We start from the raw sequence: 19,421 nt of genomic DNA, 5'->3' as shown, positions 1-19,421 counted from the left end.
AAATCATTTTGGCCAGTTTTTGTGTAGGTTTTAGTTTGGCTTTCAGGCTTCCTTGCTTTGTAGTTATAGCTGTAGCTAGGTAAATACAAAGTGACACTTCACTTTTTATTGTGCCTCAGTTACTTGCTTCGGTTTTCTAGACTGTATGGATTTGATTGTCTTTTGTAGGGTTGAAAATATATTTCAGCAAGTTTTTTAAAACTTCTTTTAATACCTTACACGTGTAGTTCATTGTTTTATTTATTGCAACTTGACATGTATAGGTAGTCCCCATTTAGTTACCACAACTGGGACAAGCAATTCTGTCCTTAAGCAAAGCAGTTGCTTAATGAAACCGCAACTGCGTTTATGATTGTTTCAGCTTTTCTGTTTTATACACCTATGAAAGTCATAAATGCAAGAACTTGTCATGGTTACTTTTTCCTCACTATTGTAACTGAAAACCATTGCTAAATGAGGCAGTTGCTAAATAAGAACTATCTATAATTCATCATGGGTCCCATAAGTAGTCTGTTCTATATTAGGGCTGTATTTATCAGCAACTCTATAAAGTAGCTTCATAACCACAATACTATCTCTGGAATACCTGATTAAGAAATTGCTAGCAGATGTTACATGCAAGCCAGATGTACAACTGCTCTCTATGCAGTTGTAATTGTCTGTTTTGGATGTTCACTAAATGATTGATAATTTTTTTAGAGAAAATAAACTGTTTTGTTTATCATTCTATGACTTCTTTGACAGGGAGAATAGTCTCTCTCTCAAATGCCACTTAATAGCAGTGTTGACTTCAAAGTGCAAGTTAAAATAAATATATGTGCAAGTGTGCATCGCAGATGTAATCCTGCAGCTTCTCTCCCTCCTATTCTGTTCCTACTGACACTCCTGTGGAAGAAGAATCCAGTGCTGCTATACTAGTAAAAATGGCACACTTTGTAACATAATTACATGCTTTATTGATATACACAGTAAAGCAGTATACAATACAGTAAGTAAGGCATATATTTGGTAAAATTCAATATGTTGTGAAATGCAGTAAAACTGAAATTTATAAAAATAACTAGTAAATGTTACAGTGTTGATGTTAGAACACAATAAATGATACCCAAGTAATAAATCAGTACTGCATGAAAATGGTATAACATACCAGACAATATTCGGTTATACTGAAAATGCTTTATAGTTTAGTAGTGTATGGATATAAGGAACATGAAATAGTTCCAAAGAAACTCTTTAAAAGCAGCAATAAAGCTCTTAAACTCTTTTTTATATTTTCGACAGACTCACTTCAAAACTAATGTCTAAAAAAGAAATAACCCTGATGAAAATAGTTGTGCACTCTATTAGTCTCAAATCTTTTAAAATTTAAGAGAACTTAAGGCATAAAAAAAAATCCCATCTATAACTGAATCTGTAAAATCTTACATAAAGGGTATGAAATATATAGGATATTCATTTGTAAATGAACCCTATGATTCAGTCTACCATTGCATCAGTGCGGTCCTTACAAAGAGTAGGGTTCGTGTAGGACATAAAAGAGCCCTTTTAATGCTCATCTTAGTGTGCATCCTCAGAAGTGAAGAAAATACTCCCGAATGAAAGGGAAAGCTTGTCGTCTCAGGGAGATGCATACAAGACTCACTAAAGAAAGAGCAAGCTTTTTAAAACTCTAGACTAATTTATTTGTGGGTAATCACTGTGCTCATGCTAGACTGAATTGTACCCAAAGTCTTTAAAAAAGCATGAAAATGTATGGACTTTCTTTGAGAATTGCTAAATTTTAATTGTATACTGTATTGGTATTAAAAGAACATCAGTTTACACAATGGATAAGTGGTTGACGATGCATACCTTCTCTACATAATTGTCAGGAACACCACAAAACGAAAGTGAGTTAGAAATACCATGACTACCCATGTTGAATGTTAAGTAGCATTAAAAAATAAAATATATTTTTCTCCTGTGTTTTAATTATACAAGAGGTAACAGATTTAACTTTTGCAAAGTATTAAAGTTTATTAGGTGGTAAAAATCTGTCTTTAGACAATGGAATTAAAGGCTGATAGGAAAAAAAAAGAAATTATGAAGCTTTTGTTCAACATTTTATAATAGTAAATTTGAGAGACTTTTTTCTAACATCTGTTTTTTATCATCCCTCTCCTGAGTCATTGTTAATTGTGCGGCATTACTTGTAGAGTAGGATTGCTGGATTTCATTTTGGACAATCAGCTTCTCATGAAGTACTGTGACTACTTTAAGCAACTGATAGAGTTGATGTTTACCATTGTGTCACACTATTCAGTTTTATTACTGTTGGTGTGGAACTGGTGTGGGTCCTTGGAATTTGTTACAAGGCAAAAACTAGTGCTTTGTGTGTTTTAAAGAATTTAGGCAATTTTCAATACTCAATACTTTTTCTATAAAAATGAAATATTAAATAATAATATGAATAATCTAAAGATTAAACAGATTACAGACTGGTATCTGTAGTCAAGTCTTCATCCCAATACACACACAGATGCAGAATATCTGATAAAAAGTGGCATCACAGGGCATGAAAGCAAATCATACTTTTACTTTGAAACATTAAGGTGCTGGCCAGTGCCAGAGGCAGGATAAGGACACCTAAGTCCACTGGTATAATTCAATAAGGCAATTACTATTTTGTGTTTACTTTTAACATTCAGATTCAAAGTATAGAGGAAATAAAGAGTTTAGAATATGAGTTCAATTTATCTTATTTTTGCAAATTCTGATATTTGTCATGTAATGTGCTCTTTCATATTATTGCCAACTAGCTGGATAATTCTAGTAAGACTTGCTCAGGACATGGAAAGCTATCTCAATTAGAAACTTTGGAAAATAATAATTTTAAAGCAAGAGCTAGTCAGATACAAGAAGAAATGTAGGCTGACTGCTTGGTGTTGCAGAAATTCTGTTTGATTTTAAGGAAAAGAACACAGAACATGAATATCTGTTGTGTATAATTACCAAGTTGAAGTGATGCTAAACAAATGCACTGCCTCATTTTTTTTCTTTGTTTTTTTAGGGATTTATATAAACATTTTTATAAAGCACACTTTGTTTACAATCTTTCTTTATAACAGCTATAAATTCTTTTTAAACAACCCAAAATGCGTTCCATATAAAGAAATGGCAAGTTATTTAGCTGTCAAGATTTTACATGTAGTTTTCTTTATGTTTTGTACAATTGCATAGATGTGTAAAACCTGCCATTGTTAACAAAACAATAACAGACTTAAGAAACTACTGAAATCTACAGTATAGAACCACTATCCTTCACAAAAATATAGATTTGTTTTCATGTAAACTCTTACAGTCTAATCCTCCATCATATGAATATTATAAAAACCATGCAGGTTATGCCTGAAGTTGTAAAATAGAACTTGTTATTCTACTAATTTGTTGTCAGTCATCACTGTCACTAAGGTTTCCATTGCTCGGCCCAAGTCATCTGCCATGTGGAAAAGGTTAACTACATTGTTGCCTGTAAAAAAAAAGAGAGAGGCATAAATTGATCTGTCTTGTGAATATCTGTAAAGATCATAATTACAGGTAATCCCTGGGTTATGAGAGTTCCCATAGCAAACATTAAAAGTTATGCGATAAACGCCCCCTAGTGTTTACAAACAAATCCCAAAACTACAAATGTTGCAGAACCACGGCAGTTGTTCGTCCTTACGAACAATCACAGAGGCTCTGCAACATTCATCTTGCCTATTCCCCTCCCCTCCACTTTGCAGGCCAAAACAGAGATTCGGAGGGATTATTTATTTATTAGTTAGACTTCTATACCGCTTCAAAGTGCTTTACAGCCCTCTCTAAGCGGTTTACAAAGTTAGCATATATCATTTTGCATATTAACATATTGCATTAGCATATTGCCCCCAACAATCTGGGTCCTCATTTTACCCACCTCGGAAGGATGGAAGGCTGAGTCAACCTTGAGCCGGTGAGATTTGATCTGCTGATCTAGCAGTCAGCTGAAGAAGCTGCAGTACTGCACTCTAACCACTGCACCACCTCAGGATGCCCCTCCAAAGCTCTGTTTTGGCCTGCAGAGTGCTGGGTGAGGCCTGCACATACCAAAACAGAGTGTCAGAGGGGCGCACGTGGCTGAGAGATGTTTGCATGGTAAGTGACTTGGCATGGCAGGTTGGGGGAAGCAATTGTGGGGAGTATGACATATTTCAGCAGGTCGGGGAGGCCTTGGGTAGTCTTAAGCAGGTGGCCTGTTCTATCCTACTGTTCTATCACTAGGCTCCCCATGGCCTTCTTCACTCCGAAATACCTCATGTGCACTTAACGAACCAGGCATTTGATTAGCGAATGCATGGGTGAAAGGAGGGAGTGATCGTGTTCAAGGTATGAGATTCACTCCCATGAATCCTTGGGTTACGAATGGAATAGGAAGGCTCTATTACATTTGTAACTCAAGAACTACCTGTAATACAATTAATACAATACGCCCTTCAGGAAAGAGGTATCCTCAATAAATTATGAAAAATGAGGTAAAACACAAGGAGTGTATCAAATAATTTGGAATTATTTGACACAGCACGATCAGTAGTATAGTTGAGTAAAATCTGAAAAGCACTTTTCATTAGCACCACACTGCAAAACAATTTCAAAGCTACGTGCATGAACATTCCAAAGTTAAATGTGCATGACAATATGCAGGCTTTATTGCAAAAGTATTTGTAGATTAATCAATTTTTGTAACACCTAACTGGATCAATTGTAATTAATAGCATAGCTAGAAGAAGGTTTAAATGCTGATAAACATGAGTTTATCTCAGAGAAGATCTTTATTGGAACTAAAATTAAGATTTAAACCAGTTATATATATTTATGCTAACTTTTAAATTATTATTGCTAATTGAAGGAAGACAATAGCAAAATTTCATTCAATGGGTGAATAATATCACACAGAGCTGGTTTCCTATTTGAATTACAAAATATATACCAAGATACAACAAATTATTAATTATTAATATGGGTACAAGAAGTGGCGGATATAAAGCAAATTAGGAAAAACATCAGAATGCAATGATTGATCACCTGCAAGAAAATGGCCAAACTCCCACATTAGTTTCTAGCAAAAAATTGTGCAGACACATATATTTTGTTGAATCGTATGCATATTCTGCATATGCATAATGTGCATTTTTGAACCTTATATTCCTGATTTTCAGACCATTCTGTATCTCTGAATGGAAATTAATCCAAGGTCCACAGAATCACTATGTTATAGTGGCCATAGAGTCTGCACACCCCTATTAAAATGCCAGGTTTTTGAGATGTAAAAAATCAGACCAAGATAATCATTTCAGAATTTTTTCCACTTTTAACATAATATAAATTGTACAATTCAATTGAAAAAACTAAGATTTTTTAGGGGGAAAATAACAATAAAAACTTACAATAAAGTGGTTCCATAAGTGTTCACATGCTCTTATAGGTATGGATGTGCTGTGTTCAGAATTAACCAATCACTTCCAAACTGACATTAAATAGTAGTCATTACACATCTGCCATCAATTAAAGTGATACTGACCAAGCCTATATATAGATCAGGTGTGCTAGTAGGATTTTTCTGACATTTATTTAGTTGTTTCTTACAAGTCATGGTCTGCAAAGAACTGACAAAGCATCAAAGGGGTCTCATTGTTGGAAGGTATCAGTAAGGAGAAGGGTACAAAAAAATTTCCAAGGCATTTGATATTCTATGGAACACAGTGAAGACAGTCATCAACAAGTGGAGAAAACATGGCAGAACAGTGACATTACCAATAAATGATGTCCCTCCAAAATTTATAAAAAAAATAAAAAAACTGGTCTAAGGGACTGTCAAAAACAGCAACATTAAAGGAGCTGCAGGAAGTTCCGGCAAGTACTGGCTGTTATTACATGCGACAACAATCTCCTGTGTTCTTCATATGTTTGGATTGTGGGGTAGGGTGGCAAGACGGGGGCCTTTTCTTACAAAGAAAAACATCTAAGCCTGGTTATATTTTGAAAAAAAAACCTACATCAAATCTGAAAAAAGCATGTAGGAAAATGTGTTATGGTCTGATAAGACCAAGGTTGAACATTTGAAATTCCAAAATCTATGTTTGGCGCAAAAACACTGTACATCACCATAGTACACCAGATTCACAGGGAAGAATGGTGGTGGCAGTACAGGTAGTTCTTGAGCTACAAATGTAATGGAGCCTGCCCATTTCATTTGTAACCTGAGGATTTTGGGAGTGAATCTCGTACCTTGAACGAGATCACTGTCCTTATCCCCATGCATTTGCTAATGGAATGCGAGGCTCGCTAAGTGCACATGAGGTATTTCAGGGTCGGGAAGGCCCTGGGGGACCTACTGATGGAACAGGCCACCTGCTTAAGACCACCCAAGGCTTCTCCGACCCACTGAAATACCTCATGTTCCCCACAATTGCTTCCCCCCCAACCTGGTGTGCTGGGTCAATTACCATGTGAAGATCTAGCAAGCTGTCTCCACTCCAGCATCCTGAGCCCTGTTTGGGCCTCGCCCGGTCTGTTGCAGGCTGAAATGGAACCTCCAGGGGCTGGATCTGAACTTCTAGGGGCTGAATCCGCCCCTCTGAGGCGCCGTTTGGCCCTCCACTGCCTCCCCCAGCCCATTGCAAGCTGAAATGGAGCCTCCAGGGGCGGATCCGAACCTCCGGGGGCTGGATCTGCCCCTCCGAGGCTCAATTGAGCCCTATGCAGACCTCCCATTTCGGCCTACAATGGGGCTTCTGATGGGTGGATCCACCCCTCAGAAGCTCCATTTCAGCCGGCATGTTGCCAAGTGAGGCCTCTGGATGGCCGAATAAGGCTGGCAATATGAATGTTGCAGAGCCCTTGTGGTTGTTCATAAGGGTGAACAACTGCCATGGTCCTGCAAGATTTGTAGTTTCGGGCCTTGTTCGGAAATGCTAGGGTGCTGATCGCGTAACTTCAAACATTTGCTAAGTGAATGCTCATAACCCGGGGATTACCTGTATTATGCTTTGGAGCTGCTTTTCTTCAGCTGGAACTAGGGCTTTTTAGTCAAGGTGGAGGCAATTATGAACAGAACAAAGTAACACAATAACTGGAAAGGGACCTTGGAGGTCTTCTAGTCCAACCCCCTGCTCAACCAGGAAACCCCATAACATTTCAGATAAATTGTGGTTCAATCTCTCTTTAAAAGCCTCCAGTGTTGGAGCACCCATAACTTCTGGATGCAAGTTGTTCCACTGAATAATTGTTCTGTCAGAAATTTCTCCTTAGTTCTAGGTTGGTTCTCTCCTTGACTTCCATCCACTGCTTCTTGTTCTGCCTTCAAGTGCTTTGAAAAATAGTTTGACCCCTCCACCCTGTTTTTGTCACAGCCCCTTAGATATTGGAATGCTGCTATCATGTCATCCCTAGTTTTTCTTTTCATTAAATTAGACATATCAAACAGTTCCAAATATTGGTTAATTTTGGAACAAAATCTTTAGGCTTCTGCTAAAATGCTGAAGATGAAAAGGAATTTCACCTTTCAATATGACAATTATCCAAAGCATACCTCCAAATCAACCAAAAAATGGTTTAACTAGAAGATAATCAGTTTTGGAATGGCCTGACCAAAGCAGACTTGAATCCAATTGAAAATCTGCAAGGTGACCTGAGGAGGTCTGTGCATAGACCTTGCAATCTAACAGATTTGAAGTGCTTTTGCAAGGAAGAGTGGGCAAAGATTCCCAAGGCAAGATGTCTCAGCTGATAGACTCCTACCCCAAAAGACGCAATACTGTCATAAAATCAAAAGGTACTTCAACAAAGTACTAGCTTAAGGGTGTGCACACTTATGTAGCCATATTATTCTAGTTCTATTGTTATTTCCCCAAAAGATTTCAATTTGCTTTTCAATTGAATGGTACAGCTTATATATCTATATAGTCTGACTTTCTTACATCTCAAAAACCTGGCATTTTAACAAGCATCTCCTCCCACTTATGACTGTATGACTGTAACCTTGTTGCTGGTATCCTTACGATTTATACTGACTGTTTCCTAATATGATTTAATTGCTTATTTGTTCCCTATAACTATCATTAAGTGTTGTACCTTATGATTTTTGATGAATGTATCTTTTCTTTTATGTACACTGAGAGCACAAATTCCTTGTGTGTCCAATCACATTTGGCCAATAAAGAATTCTATTCTATTCTATGACCAGTTTTATTGTATGGGACTATACTTATGCAATATTGCTTTTTAAAGTAATGTTTACCACCCCTTGGTTCAACACAGAAAATTACTGGTTTTTCAGACTCTATTTTAAAAACTAATAATGCTAAATCCCATCTGTTTTTGACAATCTGCAATTTTTTTAAAAAAAAAAATGACATAACATGCCTCCTAAAGTATTTTATAAATTGATACTATCTCAGTGTGCTAAAAGACTTTAGAGATATGAATAAATTGGATGTCCCCTTGTAGAATATGAAAACTAGATTGAATATTCATTATTTCACAATGCCTGTTAGGAAGATATGCTTAAGCAGAAGTAACTTGATTTCCTGGCTGGCTCAATTTATGAGATAGAGTAGTATGCATGATTGGGCAAAGCCACAGTCCATCTTTTCACAAATTTAATTATGTTTTAATTATTATTTTAATAATTAATTATCCTCCACGTGTCATTAAAGAATAGTGTTGGGGAGAGGGGGAAGGAAGAAAAGCAAGGAGGGCTTGTTTAGTAATATCAAAGCCACTCAATTCATCCTTTTTTGCAGTGAACTCTAAACATGTGTTGAAAGTTAACAATTTTTCAAGGAAGGTCTAAAGCAATTAGTATAGCTAGTATTAATTATGTTTTACATTTTCTGTGTAGAGGTTGGGCTCCCTTGTTTTTTCCCTATAATTTTATCATTCCTAGTCAATTTCTTTTTTTACTTTTGGAGAGATTTTTCATTAAAAGCATACCCATGTGAAAGGCTGTACAAATATTCTACTATCCTTGGTGTATTAAGACTGACACAATTGATTGTGGGCAGAAAGATCCAATGTTCCTAATTTTTTTCTGTGTTAGGCTGAAATAACTCCCTTTCTTGATGGATTAGAAACTTGAGTGTGGTAAGAGGTTCAGCATGACTAATAGTTGTACACCATATCTTTCTTAGCAATTTTCCCTTGTTCTAGTAAGATTATTGTCCTCAAACTATAACAGTTTCTAAGAAACAGCCTTGGTTATGATAGTTCACTAATTTTAACAAGTAATTTATGAGCACAGTGAATTTTCCAATAGTGGATTAGTTTAATTCTATTCTGCCTGTTTGCTATACCAATTACTGTACATACTTTATTTATTGATAGGTAAGTCTAATATTCTAAAAACAGTGATTTACAAGAACAAAACTCTGCTTGCTACATATAAACCTACAAGATGATACATATCTTTTTATTTTTTCTAATTTTCCTTTCTTGCATCTAAGGCACAATCTAAATGCTTTCCCGTGTGGCAGGGATTTGGGAGGGTTTTTGCCCTTTGGATTCAAAGTAAACAAACCTTTGAGGATATTTTGTTATCAAAAACTGTAAGTGTGAAAAGCTAACAGGGAGCTTAGATTATCTCCATGGCTGTATGTCCTGGAAACTGCTGTGGGGGGGACGGGACCCTGTGGCATTGAAATTGTAGTGGAAATTGCAATTGTACTGATATAATTTTTAGTCTGAAATGATTCATACAATATTTAGAGTAATACAAAATTAGAAGATATGGCAAACAAAACAATCATGCAACATACACATAGACACATAACCATATAAACAATAATATAAATTAAATGTTTGGGACAAATACATTTTCATGTGGCTTCAGATGTACATTCTGAAGTTAGGATGGACCAGTTGAAATGCCTCTGCCTCTGTTCATTATCCATTCAATCTAAAGAGGGAAGTCTATCCACCTCTTAATATTGATGACTGTTCATACAGAAAATGTAGTCCTCACAAGTCAAATGATTTAGATGTGTATCCAAATACTGCCCTTATGAAAACACCCTTAAATGCAGTCAGTTTGAGTGTGTCCACATGATAGATGGTGTTGAAACTTCTTAAGATCTTTCAGGTAATCATTTTGAATCAGTTGTGCTTTACTTAGAATTTAACTGATAATTTACTCATGACACTTTAAATAAGAGGCTCTGCTTCAGGATGCTCTGCTTCATGGGAATTTTGACTAAAGTAGTGGTTGGAAGCAAAGCATGATCCTGCTACTATTCATTGGAATCAATTAGTATTAGATTTACAACGACGTTTCTGTGGAAACACAATGATCCTTTAACAAAGTTAATTGGCTTGCCCTGATTCATCCTTATGGAAGAGCAATTCATCTTTTCAAGTCCAGTACCTTAACCATGTGGATTAGATTGAATAACGTTTATGGATAAATTAGTAAAATAAGGATGACATTTATTATCTGCAGGGTTTTTTTGTATAATTACATAATTTAAGGACTTTATATTACATTTATTACATCATCATCATTATTATTATTAAATGTAATTGTGACTATTACATTTTTACCTTTTACAATACTAAGCTGTAAGAAACAGGAAGAAACCTTTTGATCACCACACTTGAATGGAAATGATTGACAGATGTGTTTAAAATGTTTGAAGAAGTATCTTAAGTGTCTATGCATACATTTCATGCATTATTTGGAGGCTTGCATTAAACATATGTGTTGCTTCCCTCAATATGAGAAGAAACTGCACCTATTTTTAATTAGAGCAGGCTCCCAAGGATTTGAAAAGGGAGCAATTAAGAAGTTTAATTAAATTTTCAATCTTTAGCTTACTAACAGATAAATTGTGCAATCTGAAAAAAATAGAAGCAACACAATTGGAACAGCAGTGTAACAGAATTACTGCACCATTTAAAGTACAACAATAAAGTTGTACATACTTCAACAATGATACAAGTCTTTCAGACTTTGCACAGCCCCAGAGCACCTAAATGCTAATTTAAAAAGCACTTCCCCCACCTCTACAGGTTTAAACCCTAGTTTGGGAAAAAAATACAGTTCTAAATGTCTATGGAGATTCACAGTCATCCAGGTCATGACTTTTCCAAGAGGCAACTGGACTTTCTTTGTCTTCAAAGAAAATTCATGCTGCCAGACTATCTTGAATGAAAAGTGGGATATAAATCAAATGAATGTTAATGTGATTTTTAAAGCACCTATAATCTGAATGATACAAAAATATTTTTCAATCCCTTTTTTTAAAAAAAAATTCCATTCATTGCAACAATGTATTTATACATAGTACTGTGATATTTCTATTATACAGAATTATTAAATGTTTTGTAAATGTAGATAAATTATAATTTTTTAAAATATTCTTTAATTTATACTTAATTACATTTTAAGTTCATGATAGTATTTTTAATTGTATTCCCTGGAATTCTTCCATTAATATAATACTGTATATACTCTTAATATATATTAATCACTTTTCAAAACTTACTTTTTTTTGCCTACAACTCCATTTCTGCCTCAAACTCCATTTATTCTTAAATAGGAGACAGATTCTTATATAAGAATGAGCTTTGATTAAGTTTAGATACAAGGCTATTGCAGTTCTCCATTATCTTGTATTGTGACACATTAACTTTTTTTTACTTTCCCTTTATTAAACTATATGTTTTAAATATCAAATTTGGTGAAAAACATTCAGATGCCTTCAGTAAACTACCAACTATTTTAGTAACAAGAATGTTATGAGCTTACATCAAGTTATTGAAATTCCTATGATTTTCCATACAATAACTACGAAATATTTAGATTGAAAAACAAGCAAGATTTATAGTGGGCTATTCAACAAAATGCAAAACCTGCTTCCATTTATATCTTTTCTTTATGAACTAGTCCTTGATTGTAATAATAAACCTTCATTCTCACCAGATTAAAATTTAATTTTGTAACAGCTAAATCAGCTGAGTTTTCACACATGCTTTAACATGACACAGTTTAGTCTGTGGGTGTTAGTGACAATTTAACTGGCACAAACATTAAACTTGCAAGCTGAAAGATTTTGCAATTTATATCTCTCAACTCTTGCTTTGAAAAGAACATAATTAAATAATTCTATATAACTATTTGGAACATATATGTTCAAAATAGTTATATAAGGTAAAAAACCTGCTGTAGTCTCAAAATGCAAATCAAGTTATGATTAACTATGAAAGATTTATTTGAACAATTTTATAGAAACAGTTTCACTTTTATATTCCCCTGCCCATTTTTGGAGATAGCCTAATGAAAAAAATATGCATTTCTTCTGTTTCTAGTAGCTTGATATCCATTGACAGTTGAGAAGTATTATATATTACAGTATCCCTGTAACAAGTACTGAAAAACACACATGCTGTGCCACAAGTGCCACACGCACACACCTCCAAAAAAAGGAGAATGAAGCAGTGAGAAGCTCTTGCAGTGGGCATTATATGCACTAACCTCACTCACTGGCTTTCCAGAGCCATTTCTTCCTTTATATTAGATGTATCAAAAAGAAAATGAAAACACATACACACACAAAATATATCAATTATTATTATGAACATAGATTTAAAACAACAGTTTTTGAAAAAGGGTGCAAAGTATTTAAATCCACATAATTTTGTTTTTCAGTAAACCTCCCATACACACATTTCCTTCACTGTCAGCCTTTGAAATAAGGAGATGGATATACACATCTTCAGATCAGTGTTTTGAAAAAGGACATTAATTTGGGAAAAGACAATGTAATTCCAATACCATCAATGGATCCTGTACAACTTTGAAAAATACATTGTGTTTTCTAAGTGTATTTTGCCAGATATGTTTGGATTTAAGTCAACTTTTATGCTAAAATATTTAATTACTTACAATCCTAAAAAGAATTAATCCATGGTTCACAATACATTTACTGTGTGAAGAAAGGGAAGAATGAGAGATAGATCACAGAAAATCAGCTCAAAGTGCTAACAAAAATATTGTTATATATTTCTACTAAAGAATTTTATTGTCCAACATTCAATTAAATATTCTCATCTCTGGAATTTATATCCATAAACCTTTTACTCAACAAAACAACAAATCCAAGCAATGGAAAATGAATATTTGGCTTAACATTTAGGTTCTAATCTGATTTGTGATGGAAATGTTGGCTTTCTATCAATTTTATCCCTAACTACCTTTTTAAAACCACAAATAAATATTACGCTTTATTTCGTACTAAAAAGACACAGTGAAAAATATAAGGACAAAATTACATAAGTTATTTTAAATAATTTTGAAAAAATAACATATAAAATGTAAATGTATAAATTCCAAGTGTTTATAAAGATCACAAGGTGTTTAATTAATCCAAATAATTGTTTCCTGAGAATGCAAGTACCTGTTTCATTAAAAAGGCATAAGGGAATACTCAGCTTCTACTGAACACCAAATTTAATTAAAGAAAATTATTATAATCATTGGGCAATATATGCCTGGTTAAATAATGTCATTTATTTCAAAATTGATTAGAGCCAATATATGGCGAATTCATCCCAGCTTACCGTAATATAAATGGTGCATATAACTTATAACAATAAAAACATACTTTCAAATCAATATTTATGAGGAAGATCCATATTGAATATACACAAAAAGTCCCCTAAGTTATACAAACTGTCTTAAAATATAAAGTAATTTGCTCTAACCTATCAGTTTAAAAATGTTCATAAACCACTACACTGGTATTTAGTATTTTTATTTTCAAATATCAAATCTTTTGCTTTGAGAACTGTGAGTTATCATAAAGCTGTGAAAAGGAGTCACAGTCGCTATAAATATGCTCTGAGCTTCACAATTAAGAGTATGTATACAGAAATTGTATATTATATATATATATTTGTATATGATTACTATATAGTAATCGTTTTGTTCATGGACAGAGTAGTCATATTGATGTGACAGAAAAACATGAAATGGAGCAATTGTTATTTATTGAAACTACTAGCTTCAGCTAACTATAGAATGGTGGGAATTTTCTAATCTTTCAAAGAACAACTTCCTTTCTACCAAATATATAAGTAATATATTTTAACTTTGCATTATGTAATCCACGTATTAATTTATTATTGTACCAATACATACATTTATTAAATGCAAAAGATTAAAAGAACACAAAGACTGCACTACACATTTTATAATTATTTCCAGCTAATCATAGTATTTATGGAGGTAAAGTTGTGGTTTTCTCTTTTAGACTTGCATCTTTTACTTATGTATTTCTGAGTATAATATCAATTTGAAAGAAAGATCCACTGTCTGTAATACACCGGTACTTGCATCATGCCCTACTGAATGATCCTTACCTCTTGTACTTGGGAAGGAATTGTTAAGCTGTTCCATGACCTCTTCTAATCCTGTGGTTGTGGCCCGGGGAGGACTTAATAGATCATCCTCACCTAATAAAAAGAAAAGCAGAAGTATACTTCATCTATTCTACCACAGCATTCATCTTTCTATCAGTGTGTGCAATAATTGGTCTAAAATATACAAAGTCACTCCAATTCATGTGCTACAGATAAGTAGCATTAAAACCTCTGATAATTCCTCCTAGCAGCTTTATGTAAGTTTTTGGGGTACAAAACAGTGCCTAACATAAGATGTAATATTTTTAATAGTAGAGAAATGTATTTAAGAATAGTATAATTAATCTATTATGTTCTTAAACTCTCAGAAGAGAAGGGTGTGGATTTTATATTACCACATGTATAAGATTTTATATGTGTGACTGGAGTGGGTGGGTGAGACTTCTTTTTTTTAATAGCACGATACATATCTTGTGAAATATCTCTAACAATAAAGTAGCAATGGAATTGTTGTAGCATAATGCACCAAAATGCCAATTAATTGAGGTGATCAGTGATGGTATTTTGGTATTTAGCAGATAATGAACAAATTAATCAATAGTCATATTCTTACAGAAGTTATTCATGAGGATTCTGTGGAAATCTGTAGTAATCATTAGGATGGTGCCAGGTTGAAGAAGTTCAGTTATTCTGGTCTACAACAATCTTACCTTCCTCACTGGAACACTTCTCAAGTTGAGCCTTGGATTCAACTGTTTGCATCTAATGTTGGATCAGACAGTGCTTTTTCTTGGTACATTTCTTCCATTGTTCAATAATCTATGTGAACTTTCAAATCTTGAGATCTGCAGTTAAGTATCCTTAGTACCTTTATTTACTTAGTAAGATTAAAAGCAGATTTATGATTGTAAGACTGCAGTAAATGTAATGAACACTCTGGCACTGTCACAATATTGCAGTAGCAAATCCCACACTGAAGGTGGTATTTGAGCAAAAACAGAAAAATGATAAATAATAGAAAATTCTGTTTTACTCCTATTGTTATGATCCAACCATTTACTAGAGAGAAATAGGACAGGGCTTGCTAATCAGTCCACTGGGACTGTCAGAACTGGAAGCCATCTTTTGCCTTTGAGCCATCAGGCCTGCCACAAATTCTACTGTGGGAAAATGGGAGGGGGATTGTATGGAATGAAGATGATATGTAGTTAAAATAACATTCTTTCCAGAAAGTCAAGGCCGCTTTGCTCTGCAGCTGTGCTGAGAAGACTGGGAAGGTATCTTCTGTTCCGGAGAGTACCTGATTGGTTTGTGTGATGAACATGTGGGTGATGGGCAAGGACTTGAACTTTCTTTTGGGTGAGGAAAACCCAGCAACTCTCAGATTCGGGTTTTCACAGATGTGCCAATATGACATCTCTAATAAAAGTTAGCTTTGAAGAACTTCAAGCCTTGGATTTTGATTTTGTTGGGTATGTTACTTGGAACCCTGACATTAACCTGAATCTCCTTTCTAACTATAGCACCTCCCCCCAGCGCGAAGACTCTGTTCTGTCCCCAACCCCACGCACACACACCAACAGACATTCAGGAGTTAAAGACCAAACCAGCCGGCAAAATCCTTTTCCTTATGATAACGGAACTTGGCAACAACCTAGTGGCAGCCTGCCAAGAGTTTATTATTTACGAAGAGGAGAGATAACTTCTCCCCACTTCTGATACATCAAAGGAAAGCAGCTCAATAATTACAATCAAGTCCAGAGATAATCCAGTCTTAAAGCAAAAGTCTGGCAATGCAGAATGGCGTGGAAGCTTTCAGCTTTGTTCGTCACAAGGTTTGACTGGCCACCACGCTCCCTTTTATATCCTGTGGGGTGTGGTCCAGTGACTCAGCCTAATCTTGGGCACGCCCTTTCTTCTGTTGCGCGCGCTTATCTCTGCGATGCTGGCGTGGGTCCAGCCAAGACTCATTACCCTCATCACTGTCCATCTGTGGCTGCGTGGACGTGCTTGGCCCTGGCCCTATCTCTTGCTCTTCGGTGGACACTGAAGGAATTGCCAGAGAGGAGGGTCCTGTAGAGGGAGGCCTTGCCAACTCCTCCCCTTCACTCTCGGAGTCCTCTCCTGATGATGACACAGGCTCCGGTAATGGAGCCACAACAGACTCAGAGAAGATAGAGGAAGAAAAGAAGGCCACGGAGGAGGTAGTAGGCTCAACAACTCCTGTTGAGACCCTCTACTCTCCTTCCCCAGCTATGGAGGAAGCCATAAAAGCTGCAGAAACCGAACGCCAGCTAGGTGCCCGACACAAGGAACCGATGCCAGAGCAGAGATTCTGCAGTCTGAAGCCGCAGGAGTTACCCCTGGCATCCAGGGATTGCTGTTGGAACCACGGATGGGTGTGGAACAAGCCTTGACCCTTGGGTAGAGAGGGCCACAGCAGACGCACCGCAGGCGTTCTGGAGAATGGGGCTTCCTGCTGCCGTCACACTGGCCAGTCTCCCGGAGCAGTTGAGCCAACTCAGCGTGAGTGGGACGACTCAGCCCCTCGGCACCGAGCAGCTTAAGTGGATTTTGGTGCAACCAACATTCACCTTCCCAAGCCAAGGAGTTGTACCCCAATGGAGCGGAGCATCGGCCTCTTTCCATTCAGCCCCAAGCGGCTTGACTCACAGCCTTGCACCTCAAACTGGGCCAGCTGTGGGCTCCATCCACCCCGGGGGTTCAAATGACCCAGCAACCAGCCTTATTGAGCCAGTCCAGCCACGGAATGCAGGGACTGCTGCAGGGATTCTGGAGCTTACCTGCCCTGCAGCATCAACCCGGGTTTGGGTTGCCACCGACGAGCCAAATCCCTCGTGGGTGGGCTTTCTACCCGGGGCAAGGATGGATGCAATGCCAGTGGACACTGGCCCTAACCCAGCAGCCGATGCCTTTTCAACCACTCAGTTCCTTCTAGCAGTCAGCTCCTGTGCCGCAGCAAGCTCCTGTGCCGCTGCAGCCGCACCGGCAACCTCAAGCCTCAACAAGTCTAGGCTCAACAACAGGTGCCGGTGGTTTCGCAACAGGTTCCGGCCCAGCAGCAAGTTCCGGGCCAACAACCTATGCAAGCCCAGCCTCCAGTCTCGCCAGCCCCTCCTCCCCCACGGTTCTGGGTGACGTTCAATGGGACTCCCGGGAAGTTGGCATACTTTCTCAACCACATCTGGGCCCACTTCAACCAACATGGAAATCAATATCCATCCAATCGGGAATTGATTTCCACCATCGCAGATGGCACGAATAAAGGAGAGGCTTCGGAATAGTTAGTGGAGCTTCATCACGAAGAAGTCCCTGAGCTAGAGGATGCCGATGAATTCGTCCAGCTGATGTGGGTCAGATTCAATAACACTGTCCAACAAGTGGAAGCTGAAACCTAAATTAAAGCCCTGAAGCAAACTGGCAGACCCACAAGGGAATTAATATGTGGAGTTTTGGAGACTGTTTTGGAGACTGGCTGGAAAGTTGCAAGACTGGCCAGAACGCCTAATGGTGCATACCTTCAAAGAGGCCCTTGATCCAGACCTCAGGCAAGCCTGCAGCATTAGGGGAGTACTGAACCGGATACAATTATGGTACAACACGGCCATCATTCTGGACCTGGAGATTCACCTTCACAGGAAACCAGCTGTGGAAAAACCTGCCAGGAGACCATTGGACATTGGACCCAAGTGAAGAAAACCAAGGTGCCTCCCCCACACCTTCTGGGACTGTCAAGTGCTACCGGTGTGGTCAGCATGGCACCGGGCCTTGGAATGCCTAGCTCCGACTCAAATTCCCCAAACCCGGTCTCCCACCAGAGCCGGAGCAAAGAAAACCCCACAGAAACCGCCAGACAAAGGACAAAGTGTCAAACAGGCTGCAGAAGTCCCTCTCCTTCCCAACAAAGCAGAGGGTACTCTGGCCAATGAATCTCCTCCAGTCTCTGTGGGGGAAAGCAGTGGTGACGACGACCTGATGGTAAGTGAAGCCATCCACCCCTTTGCTCTCAAAATCAAGGTAGTAGTCCCAGAGACAGGGGTCCAAGGGGAATTAAAAGCCATCATAGAGACCAGCTGCACGTGATGCCTAATCAGTCTCCCCATAGTCGAACAGTTGGGCATACGCACGAGGCCCCTTGTACACCCCATCAGCTTTGAACAAGTCGATGGGATGCTAATTGGTGGGGGCCCTGGTACCTTGGTCACTGAACTTGTCAAGCTGGAGATGGGTCTTCACCAAAAACAACTCCGTTTTGTAATCGCCCCAAAGATGACTGACTCAGTCATATTGGGACTCACGTGGCTAGATAAGTGGGGCCCCACAATCTCCTGGGAGGACGGCTATAGGAAGCTAGTCATTGGTGTTGGACCACTGCCATCTGTGAGTCAGAAACACCTCCTAGAAGACACGACTGAAGTGAAGGCCCGTGTGCTGGAAACTGCAGCCCTGGCCAGAGGGGCCCCACCTGGCAGCCAGCATGTGCCTAAAGAATACCGAGAAGTGAAAGAATTCTATTTTTTCCCCCCTTGTCTACTATTTGATGGTAGAACACAGTCTGGATAAAAACCTTTCCTTTTGTCCCTTTCTTTTTCTCTTCTCTTCTTTTTCTTTTTCTCTGAGTGAGCGAAGAAAAATACTGCTGGTTCATTTAAAATTTGGATTAAGGCAAGAAGATCCTGAAGAAAGATAATGGATTAAAAAAATTTCTTTTTCAACTTCTTTTCATATATCTTTTTTTCCTTCCTTTCCCCCTTTTCCTCTCTTTTTTTGCTGGATGTTATTATTGGATACCTTTTCACTGGGGGGGGGAGGGGGGAGAGGGGCAGATTGAATTTTCTTTAACTTTTTTGCTTATATTTTTTCTTTTTCTTTTTTCTGGTTAATCCAGCAAGGTGAATTAGATATTTGGATTATAAATAGTAATCACAAATGGATTATAAATTGGGACATATAAAACTAAGGGATGAAGAAATTTACAGCACATTTGC

General features: G+C 37.4%; 1 protein-coding gene across 7 annotated transcripts in view; it reads right to left on the bottom strand.

The window, feature by feature from the left end:
• Positions 1 to 932: 932 nt before the first annotated feature.
• DMD (dystrophin) overlaps positions 933 to 19,421 on the bottom strand; it is a 2,041,544-nt gene continuing 2,023,055 nt past the window's right edge. For all 7 annotated transcript variants that reach the window (XM_087871305.1, XM_087871306.1, XM_087871307.1 and 4 more), the window contains 2 exons: positions 14,413 to 14,505; positions 933 to 3,508 (listed from right to left, as the gene is read on the bottom strand). In XM_087871305.1, the coding sequence (XP_087727431.1) occupies positions 3,411 to 3,508; positions 14,413 to 14,505 (191 nt within the window). In that variant the 3' untranslated portion in view covers positions 933 to 3,410. The remainder of the gene's footprint in view (positions 3,509 to 14,412; positions 14,506 to 19,421) is intronic.

The sequence above is a fragment of the Pantherophis guttatus genome, chromosome 5 (genome assembly GCF_059756535.1).
Source record: "Pantherophis guttatus breed Tessera chromosome 5, ASM5975653v1, whole genome shotgun sequence".
NCBI lineage: Eukaryota > Metazoa > Chordata > Lepidosauria > Squamata > Colubridae > Pantherophis > Pantherophis guttatus.
This window is presented reverse-complemented; position numbering and strand designations above follow the sequence as displayed.